Raw genomic sequence first — 24362 nt, 5'->3', positions numbered from 1 at the left:
TGATCTCAAACCTTTGTGAACTTAGAAAATCTAAACGATCTAGTAAGAAACATTTAAAATGTAAGCACAATAAAGTTTATGAATTGAAAGTCTCCATTCAAAAAGTTTTAAAGGAATTAAAGTACTTCAAACTACTGGGAAAGATACATGGGTTTTCTGAACAAATTCCACCGACTAGGGCTGTTTATGCCACATGATTTTAGACTCTACCCAGAAAACTCACTACAAGGAGGGAATTTCTTATTTTTTAAAAAGCACCTCCTAAAATAAGGATTCATTTTTATTCTACTTGTTTGATTTAGTATAAACAGAATGCCAGATTTCTAATTTATATTCACTCAAAACATATAGTTCCATGTATTTTGGCATCAAGTATTACTCCTAAAAGTCTAGAAAATTATTACCTTAGTGATCTTTAAAAACAAAAAAACTGAATGAGGCTTGGAACTTCTAATCCAATTCTGAGAATATAAAGAAAATATTATGTTTAAAAAAAAAAGAAAAAACAAGAAATTAATGTGTATTGTTAACTAAAGTTCAGATTTTGTTCAAATTAAAAAAAAAAAAAAACTTATTGTAAGTCATTTGGGGGAAAAAAGTAAACTGCTTCCAATGAAACCAGACATAGATGTATTTCCACTTGTTTATTTAGATTTTCAATAAAAAGCCATTTTACTAAGAAAAATAAAAAGTACCTCCTACTCAACCATTTTACTCAATGATATTTAGGCTTTCATACCAGCCTTACCATTCATATTTTACCTCTTTTATATTCTTATTTTCAGGTTTCTAACAATATACCAAGGCATGTAGATCCTTAATCATTCTGTATTATTTCCTCTCACTTGGACTAGTCCACTAAAATTCTAAGAGAGGATTTTTCCATTTGTGCCAGAGAAACACCAGCAAGATAAGCCATGAGGAAGTCCTTATAAGAATCTTTTTTAGGGCTTGGTGATGGCCAAATCTGCAGACAGGAAAATTCTATTCAATAAACGTTTGATCATGCTACAGTTGAAAACTTGGTTCAGTCTGATCTGAGCTCTGAATTCCTTTCTTTGATTTCCTGAAGTTTTATTTTTTCCTTATGAAAAATACTCCTCTACATCCTCCATCTCTGCAGTCATTACTTTCTTCTATTTATTTCTACCAGTTTATATATGATATTCCCCAAAAGACAAAGTCACTGCACTAGTAAGAATGTTACTTCTTCATCTTACAGGGTGCTGGAGAATTGATGCTTTTCAACTGTGGTGCTGGAGAAGACTCTTCAGAGTCCTTTGGACTGCAAGGAGATCAAACTAGTCAATCCTAAAAGAAATCAGTCCTAAATATTCATTGGAAGAACTAAAGCTCCAATACTTTGGCCACCTGATGCAAAGAACTGACTCACTGGAAAGACCCCCATGTTGGGAAAGATTGAGGGCAGGAGGAGAATGGGACAACAGAGGATGAGATGGTTGGATGGCATCACCGACTCGATGGACATGAGTTTGAGCAAGATCCAGGAGTTGGTGATGGACAGAGAAGCCTGGCATGCTCCAGTCCATGGGGTCGCAAAGAGTTGGACACGACTGAGCGACTGAATTGAACGAAACTATATAAAATATATACAGTCATTTCCCTGTTACAGGACTACCTGCAAGGGAGAAATAAGTTTTTAAAAACTATAAACCGGCTGACAATCTCTTGTACTCTCAGGCTAACTTCCTGAGTTTTCCTATTTTTCCAGTTAAAAATCTTCATTGATTAAAATAACTTGGTACCCCTTTTTAAAAATGTCCTTAATTCAAAAATCAATACCTAATTTTTAACCAATAACTAAGAATTTTTAGAAAACAAATACAATATATTTACCAATGTTTAAATACAGAGTTGTTAAGGTATTAACAATGAGTATTTAAAACAGGAGGACAGAAACTGTGTTCCAACCCAAGTACTACTGACAACCACAGGTAGAACCTAAGACCAGTCACTGAATCTCTCCGGGCTCCCAGTTCCTTCATTAATATAATGTCAGCTTACAGAAAGGTACCTTTGATCCTGAGAGTCTAAGAAAAGAGGGCCTGGAGAGAAGAGTCCACTTTTCTGCTAGTCTGAGACACAACTATGAAAAGAAATTATCTGAATTCTGTCAGGTTTACTAAGTAGTAAAATGTAGTAAACAATTTAAGTCTAGATACTGTGATAGGCTGAGGAAAGGAATATTGACCTGATGAACAAAGGTTTCAGCAGGAGTACTCAAAGTATTTTCATAACTGTGTACAGTGGACAATACTAATATGCTCAAGGATTTTCATGGAGTGATGTAGATTTTCTGTGGTTCAAAAATACTAGGTTAAAGCTCTTGGAGCTTTCAGAACTGGAGGATACGCAAAGAGTTAATCAACTAGCATACTGTTTTCCCAAAGATTTTTCTAAAAAGGATTTAGATACTTTTAGAGCCAGAAACAATTAGGGAATACTTGTTTCACTATTTCTTTTAAACCAGAAGACAGCTATATATTTAAAACAAAATTGCAATATGAAAGTCTGCTAAAAGCACTTTTTTGTTGTTTGTGCATTTTGTTTGTCACCCAGTGTCATACTAACAACCCTGCATCTCATTCTAAAGCACATTATACAGCAAGATAAAATGAAAAAGACCATTTTTTGTTTCCCCAAGGGGGAAGTACTTCTGTTAAAAGCATCTTTTTATGAGACTACTCTTTCTGAATTACCAATAATGCAAACCAAGGAATTAGATACTGTACTCTAAAATTTAATATTTGTTCAATTCTTATTCATATCCTATAGACATCCCATGTGTACAGGGAAAAGTATGCTAAATGCTTAAACGTACTTAAGAACCTGAAAGACTGAACATTTCTGTCCTTCAATCAGTACGCTGTCAGGCCATGAGCACTTATTTTGCAATAAAAGTTTTCCTGCCTATCCTATTATTCTAACAGCTCAGTAAAGGACAAATAGACTGGTCCAGAAAGAAAATGGTCTGGTTATACGGTATATAACTTTGATTTTAATAAGGCTAGATAAACTAATTTCAAACACTATATGTATGTAAAATCAAGGACTAAAGAGTTTTTTGAAGAACTTAAAAATGATCAACTATTTAAAGCCATAATCACAAGTCTGAATACCAAGATCAGAGATGAAATAAGAAATGAAATTAAGATGAAAGAAATCCATTATGTTTGTCTTTTAAGCTTTTACCTAATACTTTATCATGACTTACACCCATTCTATTTCCTCATAAGGTTTAGTAAGTATGTTTCCTCAAATAATTCAATTAAATGTGTACAGAAACTGTTAAACTGGATATCTGAACCACTCTATCTATAAAAGGTAAAACCAAACCTTGAACATTTTTCTCCTTCTGATGTCCAACTAGCAACGGCCAAAAATAATGAGTTCTGATAGGAAAACCTTCTTCCTTCAAAGCCTTCATCAGAACTTTTGCCAAATCTGAAAGAGATATCATAAGATATATCAAAGTTACCACAGCAAAACTTACTTATGTGAGTTCTAATTATGAAAATATAGTACCTAATTTTTGAGCCACTAAAGCACACTGCAGTGTGAACTGCAAAGGCGACGTGTGCAGCTGGGCTTCCTTTAACTTCTTACAGTAGTCTTTAAGCTTCTCTGCAGGCTAGAAAAGAAAGGCACCACACATCAGCTGAATCTGCAAATATCCTACCATTTGACCTTCTGCAAATGTTCTACTGCTTTTGAGACCAAAAAAATTTAAAAAATGTGAACCCCTCATCCTCTTTCTGCCCAATACTCTTCCAACACAAAAACAAAGCTTTCTTAATATTTATATGAATAGTTGATCTAGTCTCATAATATGTTCTTCTATTTTAAACAATCTTATTTCACTGCCAATTACACTGTCTACAAAGTAAAAATGAACTATTTGAATACCGTATCCATAGTCACACAATGTCGTAAAAAGAAACTGCCGAAGTCATTCAGACTGCCTTCCCTTGATATAGGACATGCTAATAAAATCTGCAATGCTGTATCTTCCAATTTTTCAGTGACTAAAAGCAAAATGAGGTTCATTGTATCTGGAAAGAAAACAAAGACATCTTTTGTTACTGATTTAAACAAATCTGTTACTGATTTCCCATTGATATCAACATGAAAGACAAACTTATGAACTACAAATACCAAAAAGGATTTATCTGCCTAAATAATAAATACTCCCAAATCAATATATTCCCATGTATTCATTAACTCAATTTTTTCAGTTTATTAAAGCTTTAAAAGAATCCTATGTTCATCTACCACAACACCCTATTGCTAGAGAATGTCCATTCCATCATGTAAAAATAGTAATTCTTATTTTTAGAAAAATTATGAAAATAAAAATTTTAAAACTACCTGGAATATATCTTCTTTCATATGTAATTTTTTCCAAAATTTCTGGGACATATTGAGGATACCCAGCTTTACTGAAGCTCAAGATAATTTGCAATAAATCACGATCCATAAGATAAAGATCAGACTTCTCCACTTTCTCCAGGGTCTAAAAAAAGGTCCAGAAATTAAAAGAACAAGTGAGAGGCAAATTTTTTTAAATTAAATCTAAATACAATACCAAGATTTAAAAAATTTATATATATGGTGCAGTGGTAAAGAACCTGCCTGCCAATGCAGGAGATTCAAAGAGACAAGGGTTCAATCCCTGGGTCGGGAAGATCCCTGGAGTAGGAAATGGCAACTTGCTCTAGTATTCTTGCCTGGAAAATCCCATGGACAGAGGAGCCTATGAAGCGACAGTCCATGGGGTTACAAAGAGTCAGAAACGACTGAGAGACTGAGGACAGACCCCATCTAAAGGTTTAAGACTTCTTTTGTAAAACAGATAACATTCTGTTTCAGCACTAATTGTTACATCCGCAGCAAAGTGCTGAACTATATGAGAATTCTCCTTCAAGACTGTCCATAAGAGATATCATTAAAAACAGATATATACTACACTTTTCCATGTCATGCAAAATACAAGAGTTTATACAAATGATTTAAAAGTATGTTTATTTATGTAAGTCACACCTGTTTAACATGGTCAATATCACCCTTCTCGGCATATGCATTCAATAGTGCCAGGTATGTGTCTGGACCAGGCTCAATTCCAGCCTCTTTCATTACTGTGAGAATATTTTCTGCATTCTCCATATCTCTGTACATTAATTCATGGAAAATAAAACAGATTACTATAATACTGCCAAATGTCATTATCATTTAATCTAGAATATATTACCTCTGCTTATTAAAAATTCTTAAGTACATTTACAATCATAACATCAGAAAAGGAAAAATACATATTAGATATATACATAAAAAATGTGTATGTATTAACATGTATTAAAAATACATATTAAACTAGTAATAGGTTTCCAAAATAATAAAGATCCTAAACATCTCAAATTTTTATAGGTAACTTTTCCAAAAGAGAAACCAAATTATACAATAATTACAGACATTAAATAATATGACCTCTTCCACGGTATGTTGTGACTCAAATTTATCTTTTTAGTAAAGAATAACATTTAGTAAAATACTCTTCAAAAATACAAATATTTTCTAGGGCACTAGCAAAGCAGTTAATACACTTTACAAAGTCAGTTACTTTGGTTCAAGTTCAGTTTTTACAACTGAAAACTTTCAAAGAAAAATTTAATGAAATAGATAATTTAAGAATAACTTATATTAAGATGTGCATATTCTACCACATAGACTCTGAAGAGTTTTTTGAGTGTAAAACATAAGAATTTTCTACAATAGCTTCCTATAAATTAAACCTCACTTGAGAGTAAAACCCTAGACTGAGCATTACCCAGATCTTGCATGCCCTGTGACAAGAGCACTGAATACTGCCTCTGTGACTGGAAGATCCTTAGTTTTCATAAATCCAAGAATCGTGCTGCAACAAAAGAGAAATAAAAATACTTCTTGGAAATACATTAAAAACACTCTTTACAATATGTGCACACAAAAATCCCACTCCCTGAAGTCGTATTAATAGTTTTCAAGTACACTTGTTAAAGATAGAGGGTAAATTTTAAAAATCTGATTGTTTCTTCTGTACTACTAATTAACCCTCAAAAAGCATAAAGTTTAACAAGATTCATTTCATTAAAAATGAGATTGTACATTTCAATTTACTCCTTGCTTCCTAAACCCTCCATCCAAAAGTAGGAATAAACTACACATGAACAATGTCACAACTAATTTTATATATAACATTTGTGAAATAAAGAGACTATTACCAGTTTTATAAATGAATATAGTGTAAATGGTTAGCAACATTTGTTTTTGGAAACAGCAATTTAATGAACAAAAAAAGTAAAACCAACTTTTAACCCAACGATTTTAAACTTCTGCTCCAGTAAATCATACTTTTAATTAAAACAGTAATTTTCACTTATTTTTCCCCTTTTACACAATTTAATATTTTATCTAAGTCATATGACTAAATTTGCTGGGATAAAATCCTTCTGAAATAATTTTCTTACTAAGTAAAAAAATTATTTTTTTAAAGTGACTATAAAAGGTTAAAAAAAAAAAAGTGACTATATTCTAGGTCTATAAGACTTATGTATTTGTTTGCTTAAACATACATTTATAAAACTACATACCTGGCACCTTCAATGTCTCCCATATTACAATAAGCAGCAATCAACCTTTGGTATGTCACCTGTCAAAGAAATGGGCCAGTAAATACTTTTTAATAATTTTTTTTCTTGGTTATAAACAAAAGTTGCCATGACCAATAAACACACCTGTAATAGCAACTACTTACTCGATTTGGTTGAATGTTTGCTTTTTCCATTTTTGCCAAGAAGTCCGTTGGTGAAAATTTATGCTCATTTTGAAGGTAGACTTTAAGCAAAGCATTATAGTGACTTACATCATACACAGTACCTACAAGTGAAATTTATATAAAATTTTTAGAAGAGTAAAGTTATACCCTTTATCACAACTAAAATATGTGCACTTAAATGTAACAAAAAGGGTAAAATGATCAGTTCAGAATTTTACCCCATATTTAGACCCATCCATGTAGAAATCCTGTCAGAACAGAGCAAACCAAGTATACAAGAGTAACTACTTAATTAATGGACAGTTACATGCAACCATCTGTTCAAGTATTAAAAGGTCTCTTACTTATAAAGCACAGTATTCTCTTCTGGTCAGAAATTGCTTCCTCTAGTGTGCATTTTCCTCTAATATTCCTCTAGAAAAAAATATTTCCTCTAGTATGTTGGAAAAGCTGAGAATACTGCTCAAAATCCAGGTAAGTGACATCTACTGTGGTTTATCAGGAAGATTTTATGGTCAAAAGTTAACATAACTTTACTAGGTTTCATTTCTTTATTTCTGCCACAATAACATAGTTCTGCAGATGACAAAAATATTTCTGTGAATTTCATTAAAAATGTTATCCCGATATTTACTATTATGTCTAGTTAATTTCATGGGTCATTTCTCAAACAGAATTTTTAAAAAATAAATAAATACTGTATGTTTCATAGAGTGAATTGAGAAAGTCTTTATCTAAAATTTACATTAAAAACTCCAAGTTTAGGGACATCATCTTAAAGCATCCTACTTTAATAATAAAAAGCTATAAAACAGCTTGTCCTTATGTATCTTACCATATACCCATATACCTTTAATATATCTCATGGCTCTGGCTGTACTGTCCATTACTTTTAACGTTACAATATCAAGTTCTTGTTCTATCTCATTATGTAATAATTTTACAAATTATCATCAACTTACTTTGTTCAAACTCAAAAGAATATTCTAAAACATTACTATTTTAGATAGAAGCCAGGTTTCTTGTTAGATTAGCACTCACTCATCCATTGGTGTAATCTGGACAATTATTTTCTTCTCCATGTATTACCTTGTGCTTGCCCACAGTAAAGGCCTGACACTTTTCTGTCATCTCACAGGGCTTTTATGTGCAGTTATGTTTATTAGCTTGGCATTCTACTGTTCAAGAAAAACGTAGAGACTTGAAGACGTCATTATATAGTCCCCTTCATCAAGACAATGTAATTCTATTAAATGTGGACCTGCCCGAATATTAATACTTAAAAACATGTTTGTGCTTTTTTGTGCAGAGTGGTTTTTATTCCTACCTTTGTCTCTAAATCAGAGCTCTAGTAATAGAAATTTTTTGCAGTTTCAAATAAATTAATTTAGTAGCCTTTGTAAGAAAATAGTTTTATTAAAAAAAATTACATCTGTCCTTTTCCAAAATGTGTTTATTATCTTAGATAATTTTTTTTAAGTTAAGATTTAACTGGCTGACAAAGTGGACCTGGGTGTCTGGGGAACATCAGTCCAAGCCTTTCACTATAAACTTTACCAAGCCTTTCAAAATTGAACCATGTTCAAGTCTCACTATTTAATGAAGGAGAATTTAATTTTTTTTGAAGTTAAATTTGCTTAAACATTTTCTACAACTTCAATTATTACTACTTTAGTACCCAACATATACAAAACACTGGAAGGTTCATGACGAAGATTCAAATATGAGATCATCAGCCGCCAAGAGAAGAATATCTATTAATATTAAAAAGACAAACTGACAACTCTAATGCAGGCAACCGATGAGACACAAATTGGGACTGCAAGTAAAACTCTAGATTGGAGGGATTTAAATTACAGCTTGAAAAATGGACTGCTTTCAAGAGTAAGAAACAAAGAACACTCCAAAAGAGACGAAACAATTTGAACAAAAAAACTTAAGGAGACATATATTAACAAAATGGGGCCAAGAATACACCAGAAGCAATTGTTTTAAAAAATTTAACATGTGGCCACACTGAAATGAGAGTCTACCATTTCCAGTGTTTTCTCCAGAATCCCCTTTAGTCTGGAAAACTCAGTTCCAGTCTCAGCTCTTTCACAGCTCATTTCGCAACTTTGGACATGTCATCTAAGCTAAAAAAGTCTCTAATAGCTTGGGACTTCCCTGGTGATGCAGTGATTAACATGCCGCACTTCAAGGTAACAGGCATAGGCCCTATCCCTGGTCAAGGAACTAAGATGCCACATGCTGTGTGACAAGGCAAAAAAAAAAAAAATCTCGTAACAGCTTTAAAAGTCTGCGAACAAGTCACAGATGCACCTACCAGGCTTCTAACAATATTAATTCAATAACTATTTAACAAGTGTAGTAAGTTCAAAGCACTGGTCTACTGGCAAAGAGAAAAAGATGCTATGAATTTTACTCTCACAAAGGATATATAGTGTAGAGGAAAGGTATTTGTGAAAAGTTAAATTAGAAAATACCACATGTCTTTCTATTGAGGTATTAAATGTTGTGACTACTGTGTAAGGGCTCTTTTCCGTTTTAGAATATAACCCATTCTCACAAATACTTCTCCTGGTTCTACATGCGTCTTTAAATTATGTGACTAACATATAGACATATAGAGTTTGTGAAGATTTTCTTAAATCAGGAATGAACACTGAATTTTATCAAATCATCTCTTACACTGTTTTTTGAATAGGTACTATGTTCACAGTCCCAAATTGAAAAAGTATAAAAAGATATTGGAATTCCCAGGCAAGAATACTGGATATTTGCCATTTCCTCCTCCAGGGGATCATCCCCACCCAGGGATCGAATCCAGGTCTCCTACCTTGGCAGGCGGATTCTTTACCACTGAGCCACCTGGGAAGCCAGAGTAATCAACTATAGTTTAATTTTAAAAGAAAAAAGTAGAGTAAAAATTATAGCTAGTGTATATTACCCTTCCAAAAACATTTTATTATATGCACAGACACATATAAACATTTTTCTTCAGAATGGTAGCCAACTATACACCCTGTTCTGCATCTTAATTTTTAACTATATTTTGGAGAACACCCCACATTAGTATATGAAGAACTCCATTTTTTTTTTAATGGTTGCACCATATTCCATTTTATGGACACTCTAATTTATTTAACCAATGCCCCTAGTGAGGGACATTAGAGTTGGTTCCAGTTTCTTACCATTGCAAACAAGCTACAATGAAGAATATCCTTTTGCACATGTGAGTATATCTATCTAAATTCTAACAAATGGTCTATGTTGTATACCTGAAGTTAAAATAATTTGTAAATCAAGTATACCTCAAAAGACATTTTTAAAAAAAAACATACTAAAACACTGAAATGCTTGATATGTCAATAAATTTTAACAAGCAGAACTACTTGGTCAAACAGTATGTGCATTTGTAACTTGGGACAGACCAAATGTCTTTCTGTTTTGTTCTTTTTAACTTACCTGTAAAGTATTACTTGTTATGAAAAATTACTTTATTCTTAATGCCCCTAGATGTCACTGTAACTCACCAAATAAGTCATATCACAAAAAAAAATATGAATCAAGTAAACCCCTCCATAAAACTGAACGACAGCATTTATGCAAAGAAATTCTTTTTTACTACAAGAAAAAAAATCCACACCCTTTATACACATCATCGGACAAGGCACTGGCACCCCACTCCAGTACTCTTGCCTGGAAAATCCCATGGACGGAAGAGCCTGGTGGGCTGCAGTCCATGGGGTCGCTGAGAGTCAGACACGACCGAGCGACTTCACTTTCACCTTTTCACTTTCCTGCATTGGAGAAGGAAGTGGCAACCCATTCCAGTGTTCCTGCCTGGAGAATCCCAGGGACGGGGGAGCCTGGTGGACTGCCGTCTGTGGGGTCACACAGAGTGGGACTTAGCAGCATACACATCATATATTCAAACAATCATACCCAATTTCTGAAGTTCATCCCATATCTTATGAGCAAATTCTGTTCTCTCAGAGAGCTTCAGTTCAGGCAAGAGAGACCCGCAGCTGCGCAGCAGAAGCAAGGCCTGGTTACCACCTGGGCTACCTATGGAAACAGGTTAATGGTTGGTGTTTAGCCTAGTACCCAATCATACAGACAAACATCAAAACCTAAACTGGAACCTGTAAATACTTAAAAATTTCCTGCCTCACTGAAGATAATACTAAAAGGGTCCTAATAAACCAGAAAAATCCAGCCCAATTATCAGGCTTCATTTAAAATGTTAGTAAAAGTTTTAAAAATTGGTCTGCTTTCTTAGGGAAGCTAAGGTTAGAGATCTATACAATCTGCAAGACTACAGAGTACATGAATACAAAGGAGCCAACTTATATGCCCTACTTCTTGCAACTGAAAGGCTATGGTTCTCAGTATCTTATGCAAATAGTACAAAGCAGCCCAATTAAAATCCATGAATATTCAATTTAGGCTTACAAGCCGGTTACAAACACTAACCTTCTTCTCCCTTAAGCCACATGTCCCTGAAAGCTGACTTCAAAACAAAAATAAACCACTTATTGCCAAGATTCTGTTTATATAAAGTATCCAGAATAAGCAAACCTTTAAGAAAGTACACTAGCGGTTGTCTAGGGCTGGAAGGGATGCAGGTTTGAGGGCTGATGTTTAGGGGTGTGGAGGTTTCTTTTGGGGGTGATAGAAATGTTCTAAAATTGACTGCTGTGATAGCCATGTAACTCAATAAATCAAAGGCAGAAAATGATAAAAACTGTCTCTAAATGCTAGTTATTACTGATACTTCTTTGGTATTCCTCATCATTAGATTCTACAGCTTCTTAATGTGACTGAAATCATGGATGAGCTTTGGGAAGCTAGTGAACGGTCTCAAACTATACACAAAATTGTATGTGTGGCTTGCATGTGGGATTTTGTGTGAGCCTGTGTGGCCAGGGATTTTTTTGGGGGGGTATGGGTGGGGGGGAGGAGTTGAAGGCCTCTAAGTTTCTATCAGATTATCAAAGTTGCATAAGTGACTCAAATGTTAACAGCTAAGTGAAAATGAAAGTGAAATAATGATTGTCAGTCTTTCTGGAAATTTTCATATGTGACCATCTTAGGGAAAGCAGACACTATGCAAGAGGAGATAAAAACTAGTATCTTCCAAGAAAATTTACCACTGAAAGTGATTCTTTTATAAACTGTGGGAAAAGACAATTTTTATTTGATTTTGAAATAAACATGCAAAACAAAACGTTTCACTCAAAACTTTGCTCTGTTGAGTTGGAAAAACAAAAAAAATCACAACCATAACATAAAATCAAAAACAGAAATGACAAAATTTAAAGTACCAAATAATGTGCTCTGTAATGAGCTTACCATCAAACCAGAATTTAAGTCAACTTTCTGAACAGAAAATCTTGAAATACCTGAATGACAGGTGTTATCAAAGACTTTTTGTAGAAGAGTCTTAGGGATGCGGCCAGTTCTTCGGACAGAATTATCTAGCCTCATTAAAGCCCAATCAAATTGGTTGGCATTCCTTCTATGTGAAGAGGTGGGCTCCTCCTGAAGATAATTCTTTTTTTCAGCAGCAATGGAATGTAGCCTGGCTTGGCTCAGTAGACCTCTACAAAATGAAACACAATTAGTAATAAACTATGTCAACTACTATCCACATAGGTCATCTTTGTGAGTAAAACTTATACAAAGCTTTTTTATTAGTTACTAAATACCTAAATTCATAGCATAATAGCAAAAATGTCCAGAAGTATAAATTGGTAGGGAAGAAAGTTTTGACCTTTGCTTTAAATAAAATCACAAGCACATAAATTGTATGCAAAGTAACCTCTTGAGTAACTGTCTGACAATGTCTCTTGACAACCTCTCACATGGAATCATCTCAAACTAAGACAATAATATGGTATGTTTTAAGTGTTTTTAAATCTCCCTTATCCAAAACCAAGTTAATGAAGAAAAATGAAGTTGATGCTACAAAGCTCTTCTTACCTCTACAAATGAACAAGAGATCTAAAATATACCTAAAATTCTGAAGAATTCTAAAGCACTCTTCAAACACTTTCTAGGTGTAGATTATGAATTATTAAGAAGACCCATTTCCAAGTTAAAAGTATGTAGTTTTTTAAAGGATCATTAATGACAAAAGCATTCCCCATCCTTCTAAATAAATCTGAAACATTTAAGAAAAAAAAAAAAAGTTAATAAATTAAGGTCAGACTAGCGTTATGTGTTTACAAAAAGCAAACAACCCTTAAACCATTCATTTTAATAAAGCAAGTCTAACATGCAGGCCAAATGCTCCAAAACATGAAATCAGAGGTATTTCACACTGTAGAAATACAGGCTGTACCTGATTTACAAACATGAAACAGAAATAATCCTTATGTGTGAAGGAAGCCCTGTCATATATCTTTAACTTTCTATACATTCAAATCTCACATAAAATCATCTAATTTGCAGAGATTTACACATTTACCCCCAAATATCTTAGATTTTTCAGAAGTACCAGTAAGTATAACTAAAGAATACACACTAAGTATATATTAACCAAGTAATAATGTAAAAACACTACTTATTAATTCAAGAAAGCCCTTACAATGACAATCACATTTTTTTAACATGTCATTTTTTTTTTTTAACCACAGTCGATTAGAGGATGAGATGGCTGGATGGCATCATCAGATCAATGGACGTGAGTTTGAGCAAGCTCTGAGAGTTGGTGACGGACAGGGAAGCCTAGCGTGCTGCAGTCCATGGGGTTGCAAGAGTCAGACACAACTGAGCAACTGAACTGAACAGTCAATTACCAAAGTAAATACATACTCGTGCGTTTAAAAATAGAACTGTTGACTTCTTATGCTATTAACCTGAAAAACCAATCACAAAACTTAATGATTAATTACATAATGTTACATTAAAGAAAGTAACACCAGTAGTTTCACAAGTTTATGCAAAACACAGAGGCAATAATTGATACCCGAGTAGAAATTCTACCACTGGCACCTAGGACAAAATACAACCACTCTGGCCATCAATGATTCCACCAATGTAAAACAGCAGACTGGAAAACAACGGAAAAAATCAGAATACTATCTAAAAACAATGTCATCTTGTTCAATTAGGAAATCTAATGATCAGCACTTGTAGATGGCTAACTAAAGTTAATTAAATGAACTGAATTAATTAAATACTAGATTTTTACCTATGAACCACAGAAGATACACTGCTACATATTGCTACATATATTTATCCCTTACTTTCAAAAGTTTTATCTGGCTGTTTTATCTACGAGATCAGTTATTAATAACCTATCCCCATGTTAGTCAGGTAAACACAAAATATTTTAAATCACCCAGAACAATGTGTCAAGTTCAGGTGAGTATAAAATACTGCTCATCAATGAAAGCTAAGTAAAAGAGATTTCAAAATCACAGTGAAGGGACTTTCTTGGTGGTTCAGTGGCTAAGACTCTGTGTTCCCAAAGCAGGGAACGTGGGTTCATTCCCTGGTCAGGAGCTAGACCCCACATGCTGCAACTAAGATCGAAGACCCTGTCTGTGTGCCCTAAGTAGCCAAATAAATAAATAAAAATAAATATTTAAAAAATTGGGGATTTCCCTGGTGGTTCAGTGGCTAAGACTCTGCGCTCCCCATGCAGGTGGCCTGGGTTCAATCCCTGGTCGGGGAACTAGATCCCACATGCCACAACTAAAGACCCAGAGTGCTGCAACTAAGACCTGGAACAGTCAAATAAATAAAAATAAATAGTTTTTAAAAATTGTAGTGAAGTGTAGTGTCGATGTTTTTTTACACAACCCAAATCTGATAAACTGTGGAGGAGCATAAAAATAAAACCTCTACTCAAAATGCAGTTTTAACATGTGACATCGAACGAACAAACAAAATCCAGGCAGAAAACAGAGATGCTAATAAACCAGCACAGCAGACCGAACATTCTAATTTTTTTCTCACAAATCTTTAATGCTGTCAAATCTCTTTCACATGTAAGTGTGTTTGGCTTTATTTAGTTAAGTCAAAATATGACTCTACTATAAAATAAACTGGGGAGAAGGGCTACATATTTAAACCGAAGGATCCTTCATTCTTCAAAAGGATTCTCCAGTGTTTCCTCACAGGACTGCATTTTCTACCTTTTTTTACTTAAGTCACAATTTATTTTTAAATTCACTTGAACACACCCTAAAAGAAAAAGAATTTTGTAGCTAGGGCTTCCAGGTGGTGCAGTGGTAAAGAACCTGCATGCAATGTAGAAGATGCAAGAGACAAGGGTTCGATCCCTGGGCTGGGAAGATCCCTGGAGGAGGAAATGGCAACCCACTCCAGTATTCCTGCCTGGAAAATTCCATGGACAGAGAAGCCTGGCAGTCCATCATGGGGTTGCAAAGAGTCGTACATGACTGTGAACTGGGCACGCATGCGGCCGAGAACAGGTATGTTTTAATAAAAAGGAAAGAACACGTGCAGGGGTTAAGGTGGGTCCATGGCAAGGCAGGAACCTGTGCATCAGACCTGCACAAGCTGAAATGCACTGCCCCCAAATCCTGATGACCCAGTGACATAAACACATAAAGGAAAAGTATTTCATCACTTCACTCATGTCATATATGGCTCCTTTATATTTTTTAAGTTAAACTTCTCAGGTTCCCTCCAGAGATTCCAGCACTCACTATTAACATCCACCCCTAAATTTTCTGACAAAATCTGGCACTTAAAAAGTAATTTTTCTCAGGTTTTTTTTTTTTTTTTGCCTGTTTTTTAATAATTGCTGCTAGTGATTTTGACCCTTTAGTGCAAGAACATAATGATTTTATAGTTGAGCAACCATATTTAAAAAACATACAAGGGCTAGATTATTAGACTGATTATCATTAGACTATTATAAATAGGCTCCCATTGGACTCCTCTATTAAGCCTGTCACTTTTAAAAATATCTTACTTTTTCACAGCATTTTTAAGTTTACAGAAAAACTGTTCAGAAAGTACAGTTACCATATATTATATCCTCTTTTCCCTCGACCCAATTTCCTCTATTAGCATTCTGTATTAGTGTGATACACTTGTTACAAACGATGACCAATAGTTTACAACAGGGTTCACTCTGTGTGTGTACACATCCATGCTAGGGGTTTTGACAAATACATGATATGCATTACAGAACCACAAAATAGTTTCACTGCACTAAAAATGCCCTGTGTTTAACCTGTTCATTCTCTCCCTCTCCTCCTGAACAAGCAACCACTTTTCCTTTGTCCTGTTTTGCCTTTTCTGAAATGTCATACAGTACATACTCTTTTTCAGATTGGCTTCTCTCACCTAGCAATATACATTTAAGGTTCCTCTGTGTGTTTTCAAGGCTTGATACTTCATTTCTTTTTAGCGCTGAATAACATTCCCTTCTATAGCTATACCACCATTTGTTTATCAGTTCACCTACAGAAGGACATATTAAATTGCTTTCAATATGGGGTCACGACACTGGACTTCCCTGCTGGTTCAGACAGTAAACAATCTGCCTGCAATGCAGGAGACCAGGGTTTGATCCCTGGGTCAAGAAGATCCCCTCGAGAAGGGAACGACTACCCAACTCCAGTATTCTTGCCTGGAAAATCCCAAGGACAGAGAACCCTGGCCAGCTACAGTCCATGGGGTCCCAGAGTTGGGCACGACTTTCACTTTCACAAAGTTACTGTAAACATTTGTGTGCAGGTTTTGTGTGGACAGGGATCGAACCCCGGTCTCCTGATTGCAGACGGATTCTTTACCCTCTGAGTCACCAGGGAAGCCAAATAAGTATTAATGAACCTGATAATCAATTAAACTTAAAAAAAAAAAAAAAAAAGAAACTCACCATTCCTGTTAAGTTCTACTAAGTAAGGAAATAAACAAGGGACTTTTATGAAACAGTAACAGCACAGTTCTACTCTGGATTAAATGTACCAAGAAGATGACACTCAAACTTCTAAACTACAGATGAAAAAAGCAGCCATACAGACAGCAGAGGATGAGTCTTCTCAGCAAAGAATAGTCGGCAGACCAAGCAAGTGAACAATAGATGGAATGATACTGGAGAGGCAGGCTGGGCTAGACATGGAGGATTGTGAAAGTAAGGAGTCTGGATTTTAATCTAGGCTCAGATGTCATCCCAAGTACAAAATTGAACCCAACTGAAGGTCTGTAAGCAGGGGTTGTGGTATGATCTACATCTGTTTTGAAAAGATCAGTCTAGCTGCGGGGTGGAGAATAAATTAGAGGGCAGTAAGAATAAACAGATACTATTTTAGGATGCTGTTACAGGAGCCCAGGTGAGTGACTGACAGAAACTTAGGGTGGGCAGTGGAGATGGGAAAGAAGCACATACCACTGACACCCCCACCTAATTTCACTACATATTCCAGGCAACAAGTCTTGCCAGTACAGTTTGTTAATTTTCACTCCCATGTAAGAGAGAAAACTTCAGGTATTAATGAAAGTACCCTAGAGAGACTTAATTTACCCTCTGCCTATTATGTATCAATTTTAGAGACAAAAATAGAAGCCTTCATGGCATAGTGGAAACACCAGCTTTAAGAGCATGGGCTTGAGTCCTGCAGACTGACCTGAATTCAGGCTCTGCCATTTATAAGATGTGTAACTTTGGCCAAGTTATCGCAACTCTATGCCTGTAAAATCTCAGAGATAGTAGTATTTACCAAACAAAAATTGATGTAAAAAGACAGAGATAACGCAATGTTTTCCAAAATATTGCACTTCTGTTAGGAAAATGTTTTTGGATACCAAGTAGCCAAAGACCTATTTCTGCAGCTTTATTTACTGAAGTAAATATTCTGAAATAACTATTGCATCAAGCTCTTTATTTTTCTAACATTCTTGCTGAAAACAAAATTAAGTTATAGCAAGGAGATCAAACCAGTCAATCCTAAAGGAAATCATCCCTGAATATTCACTGGAAGGACTGATGCTTAAGTGAAGCTCCAATACTTTGACCACCTGATGTGAGGAGTCGACTTATTGGAAAAGACGTTGATGCTGGGAAAGATTGAGGGCAGGAGAAGAAGAGAACAACAGAGGATGAGATGGTTGGATGGCATCTGACTCAATGGACATGAGTTTGAGCAAACTCCAGATGATAATGAAGGACAGGGAAGCCTGGCGTGCTGCAGTTCATGGGGTCAAAGAGTCGGACACAATTTAGTGACTGAACAACAACTCAATTTATCTGATTGATCTTTTAAAAAAATCTTTTGTAAAGCTGTCACAATGAACTTTCTCCCTGCACTATTTTCTCCCTGAAGAGTCTCCCTGAATTTTGCAAGACCTCATTTCTCCAGAAAGTCTTGCCCAGTTAAGCTGTCCCCCCAAACACTGCTTTATGTTTTACGGTAAGTCACAGAATTTTAGAATAAAAAAGTCACTTGCAGCCCTTCTACACTGATAACAGTCTCCAGGCCTGAAATGCCAATGCCATTCCTATCCACCTACCCAGATGTCCCCTCCATCTCTGGCTCCTCCAGTCCAGAGGGGGGTCTCCTTTGTCTCGGCTTTGATAGGAAGTGATAAATCAATTAACCAGGCCGGACCTATGATGTGATGTGGAGCAAGATACTCTGCAGAGTCTATAAAAGAGTGGGATAGATTAGATTATTCCCCCTATTTCCTCCAGAGTTTACATTCTGAGATCTTATCATGTGCTTACTTACTTGTGATCACCTTTAATTCCTCAATTTATAATGTATTAGGCATTCTTTTAAAAAATCTTTTTATGTCCGTAAGTAATCCCTTCAGTACCTAAAACACAACATATTCGGAACATTTGGGAACTGAGAATCATAGCATCTGGGGATGAATCCCAGCTGTGGAGATCCTAGATAAATTACTTCACCCTAAGCCTCAGTTTCCTAATTTATAATAAAACAAAGCACAGAAGATGAAACGCATATGTGACATAGTCACACACACATAATCTGACAATGGTAAAGATCTACACCAAAGGTACTATGCTTTATCCTCATCTCCAACTCGATTCTTCCTAACTTTAACATCCTTGCCAAGCTCCTGTTCTCTCAGAAATCTATCTTCTCTTCAGTTCTGCACCACCTAGTTGAGGCCCCACTAACCCTGATCTGCAGCATAAACGCTGTCCCTCACTGGTCTATCCATTCCCAGTCCCTGTCCCTCCCAGAGTCTATGTAAACTGTCCAGACCTGTACCTCTCCAAACCCTCCAATGGCTTTCAACCAACTTTCTAATCAACTGACTGGCCTTTGCAGTGTCAGCTTCCACTACATCCCACACCACAGAGACACACGGGATAAAAGTACAACCTCCCAATTTCTTCCTCTGTTAACACTGACTACTCATTACCAAGTAGTCCTCTTCAACACCAGCAATACCCCACCGCCAAACAAACATGACTCTCCTGTCTCTGAAATGCCACATTATTATATTCCTCTCTTATGGACAGCACATATATCAATATAATAAGCCACACACATGCCTATCACTGTCCTCTGTAATTGATAAAAGGAGTAGAGGCTGAATCACAACTCCAAGGGACTGAGACAGACTTTTGACATTTGCTGAAAAAGTTTTTTCAATGAGAGGTAAACAAGGAAAACTTTTCTATCCTTTCGATTTTAGAAGTCACAACAGTCTGTCATGAGGCAATATGTGCTCTTCACCTTTTAAGACAATGCTCAATCCAGACCTGCCACCCAAACTAATTTAGCTCAAAGCTTACACTTCCTCTGGTAAGCACATAAGGACTGATGAATAAACTATAATTTCACTCAATAATACTCATCTGTCCTTCTCAGACATTCCTGGAAATCAAGATCAGGGTGAATTTGTGGCGATCCAATGGATTACGTGAATAGGAGTACCCCTTCAAACTCCTCTGCCTCTCACAAATATTCCTTCCTCAATGTCTAAGATTTTCATTCATTTGCTCAACAATCATTTGACATCTATTATATGCTACTAAGTTAAAGACACCCGGGGAAACAAAAAGAGTAAGACCAAAAAAAAAAAAGACACAGCCCCTGCTTTCAAGGAGCTTACAATGAAGTCTGCAATGCTGGTGGGTACAAACTCAAATAGTGTTAACTGATGCTTTAGTAATTCCGCACAAGGGAGTGGTCAATAGCGAGATGCCAGCAACAGAGATTTAAAGGAGGAGACATATTTCAAGAGTGAAATCATCACCTGAGACAAGGAGAGGTGCAACATGGCCCATCAAAGCCTTGCTGGTTCTCAGGCCAGCAGCACCTTTATCATCCGGGGGCTTGTTAAAAAATGTGGAATTTCAGTCTCTTGCCTATCTATACCTACAAAACCCAAATCCACATTTTCACAAGACCCCCAGAGAATTCCTGCGCTCATTATAGTTTCCGAAACCCTGCTGTCAAGGACTCTGAAGCAGAGTCCGGATGCCATGGGAATGAACTCACAAGAAGGGCAGCTCCATAGGCATCTCCAGATCACGAAGCACCTTACCCTGGAGCCATGGGAGCCACCGCCATGTCCTATTCTAAGCAGGACAATGACATGATCCAGTTATCAGGGGTACTACAGAATAATGTGGGGAGAAAGCGGGGAATTATTCCAAATGAAGCAGATCTAACAGATCATCATCATTTCTGCAATCAATACACAGGGGTAGAGGTGGGGACAGGGAGGTGTCAAGGAAATGTAAATGAAAAATCTTCTAGAAAACTGATAGAAATAGCAAAGTTCACTAAAACAGGAAACACAAGAGAAACAGATACAATAGGAAAGATGAATCCAGTTAGATTTTCTTTTTTTTTTAAATTTTCTATATTGAAGTATGTGACTTACAAGTGACTTACAAGAGCGTATTAGTTTCTGGTGTACAATAAGGTGATGAATCCAGTTTGAGATGTATGGGTCTGAAGTACCTATAGTTCAACCAGTAGAGGTACCTAGTAGCAGTCCATACCCAGGAGAGGAATTGTTACCATCATCAGATAGAGAAGTATGGCCTGATGCACTGAAAGTAGAAGTCACCCAAGGGAATGAAAAAAAAAAAAAGAGAAAACCAAAGGACTAAGGACAAATTCCGCCATCCCCCAAAGTCCCCCACATCCCCCGCAAGCCATCAGCATTTAAGAGATGAACAGAGGAAAAAGGATGCAGCAAAGCAAGTGAAAAAAAATTTAAAGAGAAAAAAAAATCAAGAGAGAGAGGTGTCATCGATTTTTATCAAAAAAAAAAGGGGGGGGGTTCATTAAGGGGAAAATAGGAGACTAATGCCAGAGGTTGAGGCCTTAAGAGAGGATCTGGTTATTAAGAAGTCCCTTTGAAAAATTAGATGAAATAACCTTACATCTCACATATATCTAATTTCAAAAAATATATACACCCACATATCTCAATGGCTCTTTGTGGATGATAGAATTAAGGGTAATATTTAATTTACTGCCTCCCCCTACCCTATATTTGGCAACTGTTCCTCAAGGCACATAAATTCTAAAATTTAAAAACACATAATAAAGTTAAATAAAGCAATGATAGCTTTTCCTAGTGGTGCGACTACAGTGAGTCCAAGAGTGAATTCACAGTTAGCAAATGAAAGAGACAGAAGTACAGAAAGGAAGGAGAAGTTGGGAAGCATGGTAGGTTAAGTCTAGTTTCGGGAAAGGTTTTGTTTTTCAGGTAGGAAAAAAGGTGGGCATGCTTCCAGGCTGTGGGTAGGAAACTGTATAGAAGTATTCTAAGTCCAAGAGAACAAGAGCACTTCTTTACTGACTTGCTATGAGCTGAGCACAAAGCGGTGAACAAGACCGAGTTCTGCTCTTATGCAACTCACTTCCTACTAAGGGAATAAACAGCAAGCAGATGAGATCAGACAAGTGAGAGGCGCTGATAAACTAAAATAGAGTCATTTTTTAGACTGAGTGTTGAGTCTTCTCTTAAAGTTTGAGTCCTGAATGGCAAGAAATAAGTTTTACAAAGAAGGGTGAAAAGGCCTTGTTACCTCTACAAACAATGAACGAGGATCAAAAAAGGTTGGTAAAGGAATTCCCTGATGGTCCAGCGGGTGATCTCCCACTTACACTGACGGGGTCTGGATTCTGGATTTTTTTTTTTTTTAAAGGTAAGGTAATGCAGCAAGGAAATGGAACCCAGGTCTGACAAAGGCCCAGACCAACACCCTTGCTACTAGATCGTGTTCTCTGTATTGTTTTCCTCAACTACAACAGTCAAGATGAACTGTAACATCCACAATCCTCTGGTCTCAAGAGGATGTTTAGGACTAGAAAAATGTAAATAATGGTCATAACTTTCTCAAAAGTACCTCGTTGAAAGCCAAGAAATGCAGTTCTGCAAATGCAGGAGCAACTTTTAAAGGCTAATTGTTCAGGCCTAATGAGAAAATCCAGGTAGGCTCCAAGTTAGAAGTGGACTATATTTCAAAGACGTGTAAGAAACCGTAAAGCATTTCCTCCATACAATTCTACACATAAACTTGGTTTCCAACCTGATTAACAAAGATTCATGCAATCACAGGAAACTGAGGCCTGTAAATGTTAACTTGTCCAGTGGCATAATGCAAATAAACAGAGGAGCCTGCAGTCCAGCCCTAGCCTATTCCAGATCCTTAGCTCTTAGTCCGTATGCTGTCTCCCAAAGTACCTTTATTTATATGAACACTAGTCTTCCAAATTCAGTTTTGCTTCAATTAGAACACCTCAGTGCCCATCTACCCTTCTGAGGTGATTAGAATAGTTCTTAATATGAACACTTCCATCAAGCTTCCATATCCTCTCCTTGGCAAAGTCTACACCTAACTAACCTTCAGATAAACCTCAATCCAAGAGGCTATTTATGCACAAATTTGACATCCACTGAGAACTCTACTTGCCTTTGCACTCCCAGTTCCCACGGACTGTCTAGAACGTGTCCGCTCATTCATTCACTAACACGGAGCCTACCGAGAAAGCTCCCAACCCACCTCACATCCTCGTAGACACTGAGGTAAACACCAGTCAAAACGCAGGCAAAACCCCTAAGGGGTCATAATTAAACCTCCACCTTTAAGCTATCCCTAGCTCATCCAGAATTCCCAACCTATCCTCCCTTCCAAAAACAAAGTTCTCGTAACCTAAATCCTACCTGGTTACTGAGCGAACACCAACACGGCTTGCACGTGGGACAGCAACCAACCTAATCAATAATTAAGTAGTAACACCCTGACCCCCATATGCTGGGAAAGATTGAGGGCAGGAGGAGAAGGGGACGACAGAGGATGAGATGGTTAGATGGCATCACCGACTCGATGGACATGGGTTTGGGTGGACTCCGGGAGTTGGTGATGGACAAGGAGGCCTAGCGTCCTGCGGTTCATGGGGTCGCAGAGTCGGACACGGCTGAACTGAACCTGACCCCCGCAGCAGCCTTCAAAGCCCTCCTCAGCTTCCTAGGCGGTCCGTAGCCCGAGAGCAAACGGACCGAGTCCGAGGCGGCGAAGGTTAGGATCCATGCCGGAAGCATGCCATGCCCGTGACCTTCGGAAGGCGACCAAGCCCGCCACCCAAACCCCGCCCCTCCGGGCTGGGGAGTGTGGTCGGAGGCCCGGGGACAAACGTGTGGAGAGAGTACAGGCAGGACCCGGCCCTCGCCCCGGTCCACGACCCCGGGGCCGAGCTGCATGCAGGCAGGCTGGGGTAAGCGGCCGGGGACTCACCCGGCAACAGGCCTGGCTCCAGCGGCACGCAGACAGAGAGCGGCGTGCGGCCGGCCCGGGCCGCCCGCGAAGAGGCGCAGGGAGAGCGGGAGGTACGGGGCCGCGGCGGCGCGGAGGAGCCAGCGGGCCGGTCTCAGGAGAGCTGCCATGGCTCGGTCGTCCCCAGAGCAGGATGCACGCTGAGCGAGAAGGACAGGAGGGGCACGTGACCTCTAGGTTGCCCGGCGCGGAAGAGACCAACGACTGGACGCGCTAGACGTAGGGGGAGTCATCTGTTGTTATAAATTAGGAGATGGAAACCCGTGCTTCTCCCAGGACACACGAGTCCTCATGAGATACTTACATAATAAAATAGCTTGATTTTATAATTTTATGGGCGTATCTTCCGGTCTTCTTTCCTTCATGTCGGCGTGTTCAGTCCTTTCACCCCTACACTTTTCAGTTGGTAGAGTCAGAAAAGGTCGACTCCGCCCAGGTTAGCGCAAGGGCTTGCGGCTGGGCCAACTAGCCAGAAACCCCGGGAATTCTCCAGAAGGGCCGATTATGAAGATCCAGGAGTGTGGGACAATTCTCCGCACGCTGCGGACTTTGCGGCCATCTGTTACGGCTCCAAACACAGGTTGCCGCGCCTACCGAAAGGAACGTTCTATACTCCCAAAGTGTAGGGCAGGAAAACGTTAAGGACCTTTGCACTGTGCTGAAAGTGAACGCACTATATTCCCCAACACCCACCCCGCCCCTTCCTTCAGTAAATGCACTAGCATCGGAGGTAAGGTCACAGTATAATTGAGTCTTGGAAGGAAAAAA

General features: G+C 37.5%; 1 protein-coding gene across 1 annotated transcript in view; it reads right to left on the bottom strand.

The window, feature by feature from the left end:
* Positions 1-23754, bottom strand: part of LRPPRC (leucine rich pentatricopeptide repeat containing) — a 96060-nt gene extending 72306 nt beyond the window's left edge. The window contains exons 1-11 of the mRNA XM_065929360.1: positions 23556-23754; positions 12241-12440; positions 10781-10903; positions 6812-6933; positions 6648-6706; positions 5846-5932; positions 5062-5188; positions 4390-4534; positions 3928-4073; positions 3547-3652; positions 3358-3465 (exon numbers count right to left, since the gene is read on the bottom strand). Of these exons, the coding sequence (XP_065785432.1) occupies positions 3358-3465; positions 3547-3652; positions 3928-4073; positions 4390-4534; positions 5062-5188; positions 5846-5932; positions 6648-6706; positions 6812-6933; positions 10781-10903; positions 12241-12440; positions 23556-23704 (1372 nt within the window). The 5' untranslated portion in view covers positions 23705-23754. The remainder of the gene's footprint in view (positions 1-3357; positions 3466-3546; positions 3653-3927; positions 4074-4389; positions 4535-5061; positions 5189-5845; positions 5933-6647; positions 6707-6811; positions 6934-10780; positions 10904-12240; positions 12441-23555) is intronic.
* Positions 23755-24362: the final 608 nt, after the last annotated feature.

This window comes from Muntiacus reevesi, chromosome 3 (assembly GCF_963930625.1).
Source record: "Muntiacus reevesi chromosome 3, mMunRee1.1, whole genome shotgun sequence".
In the NCBI taxonomy this organism is placed as follows: domain Eukaryota; kingdom Metazoa; phylum Chordata; class Mammalia; order Artiodactyla; family Cervidae; genus Muntiacus; species Muntiacus reevesi.
The sequence above is the reverse complement of the archived record's forward strand: the minus strand, read 5'-3'. Positions and strand labels throughout refer to the sequence as shown.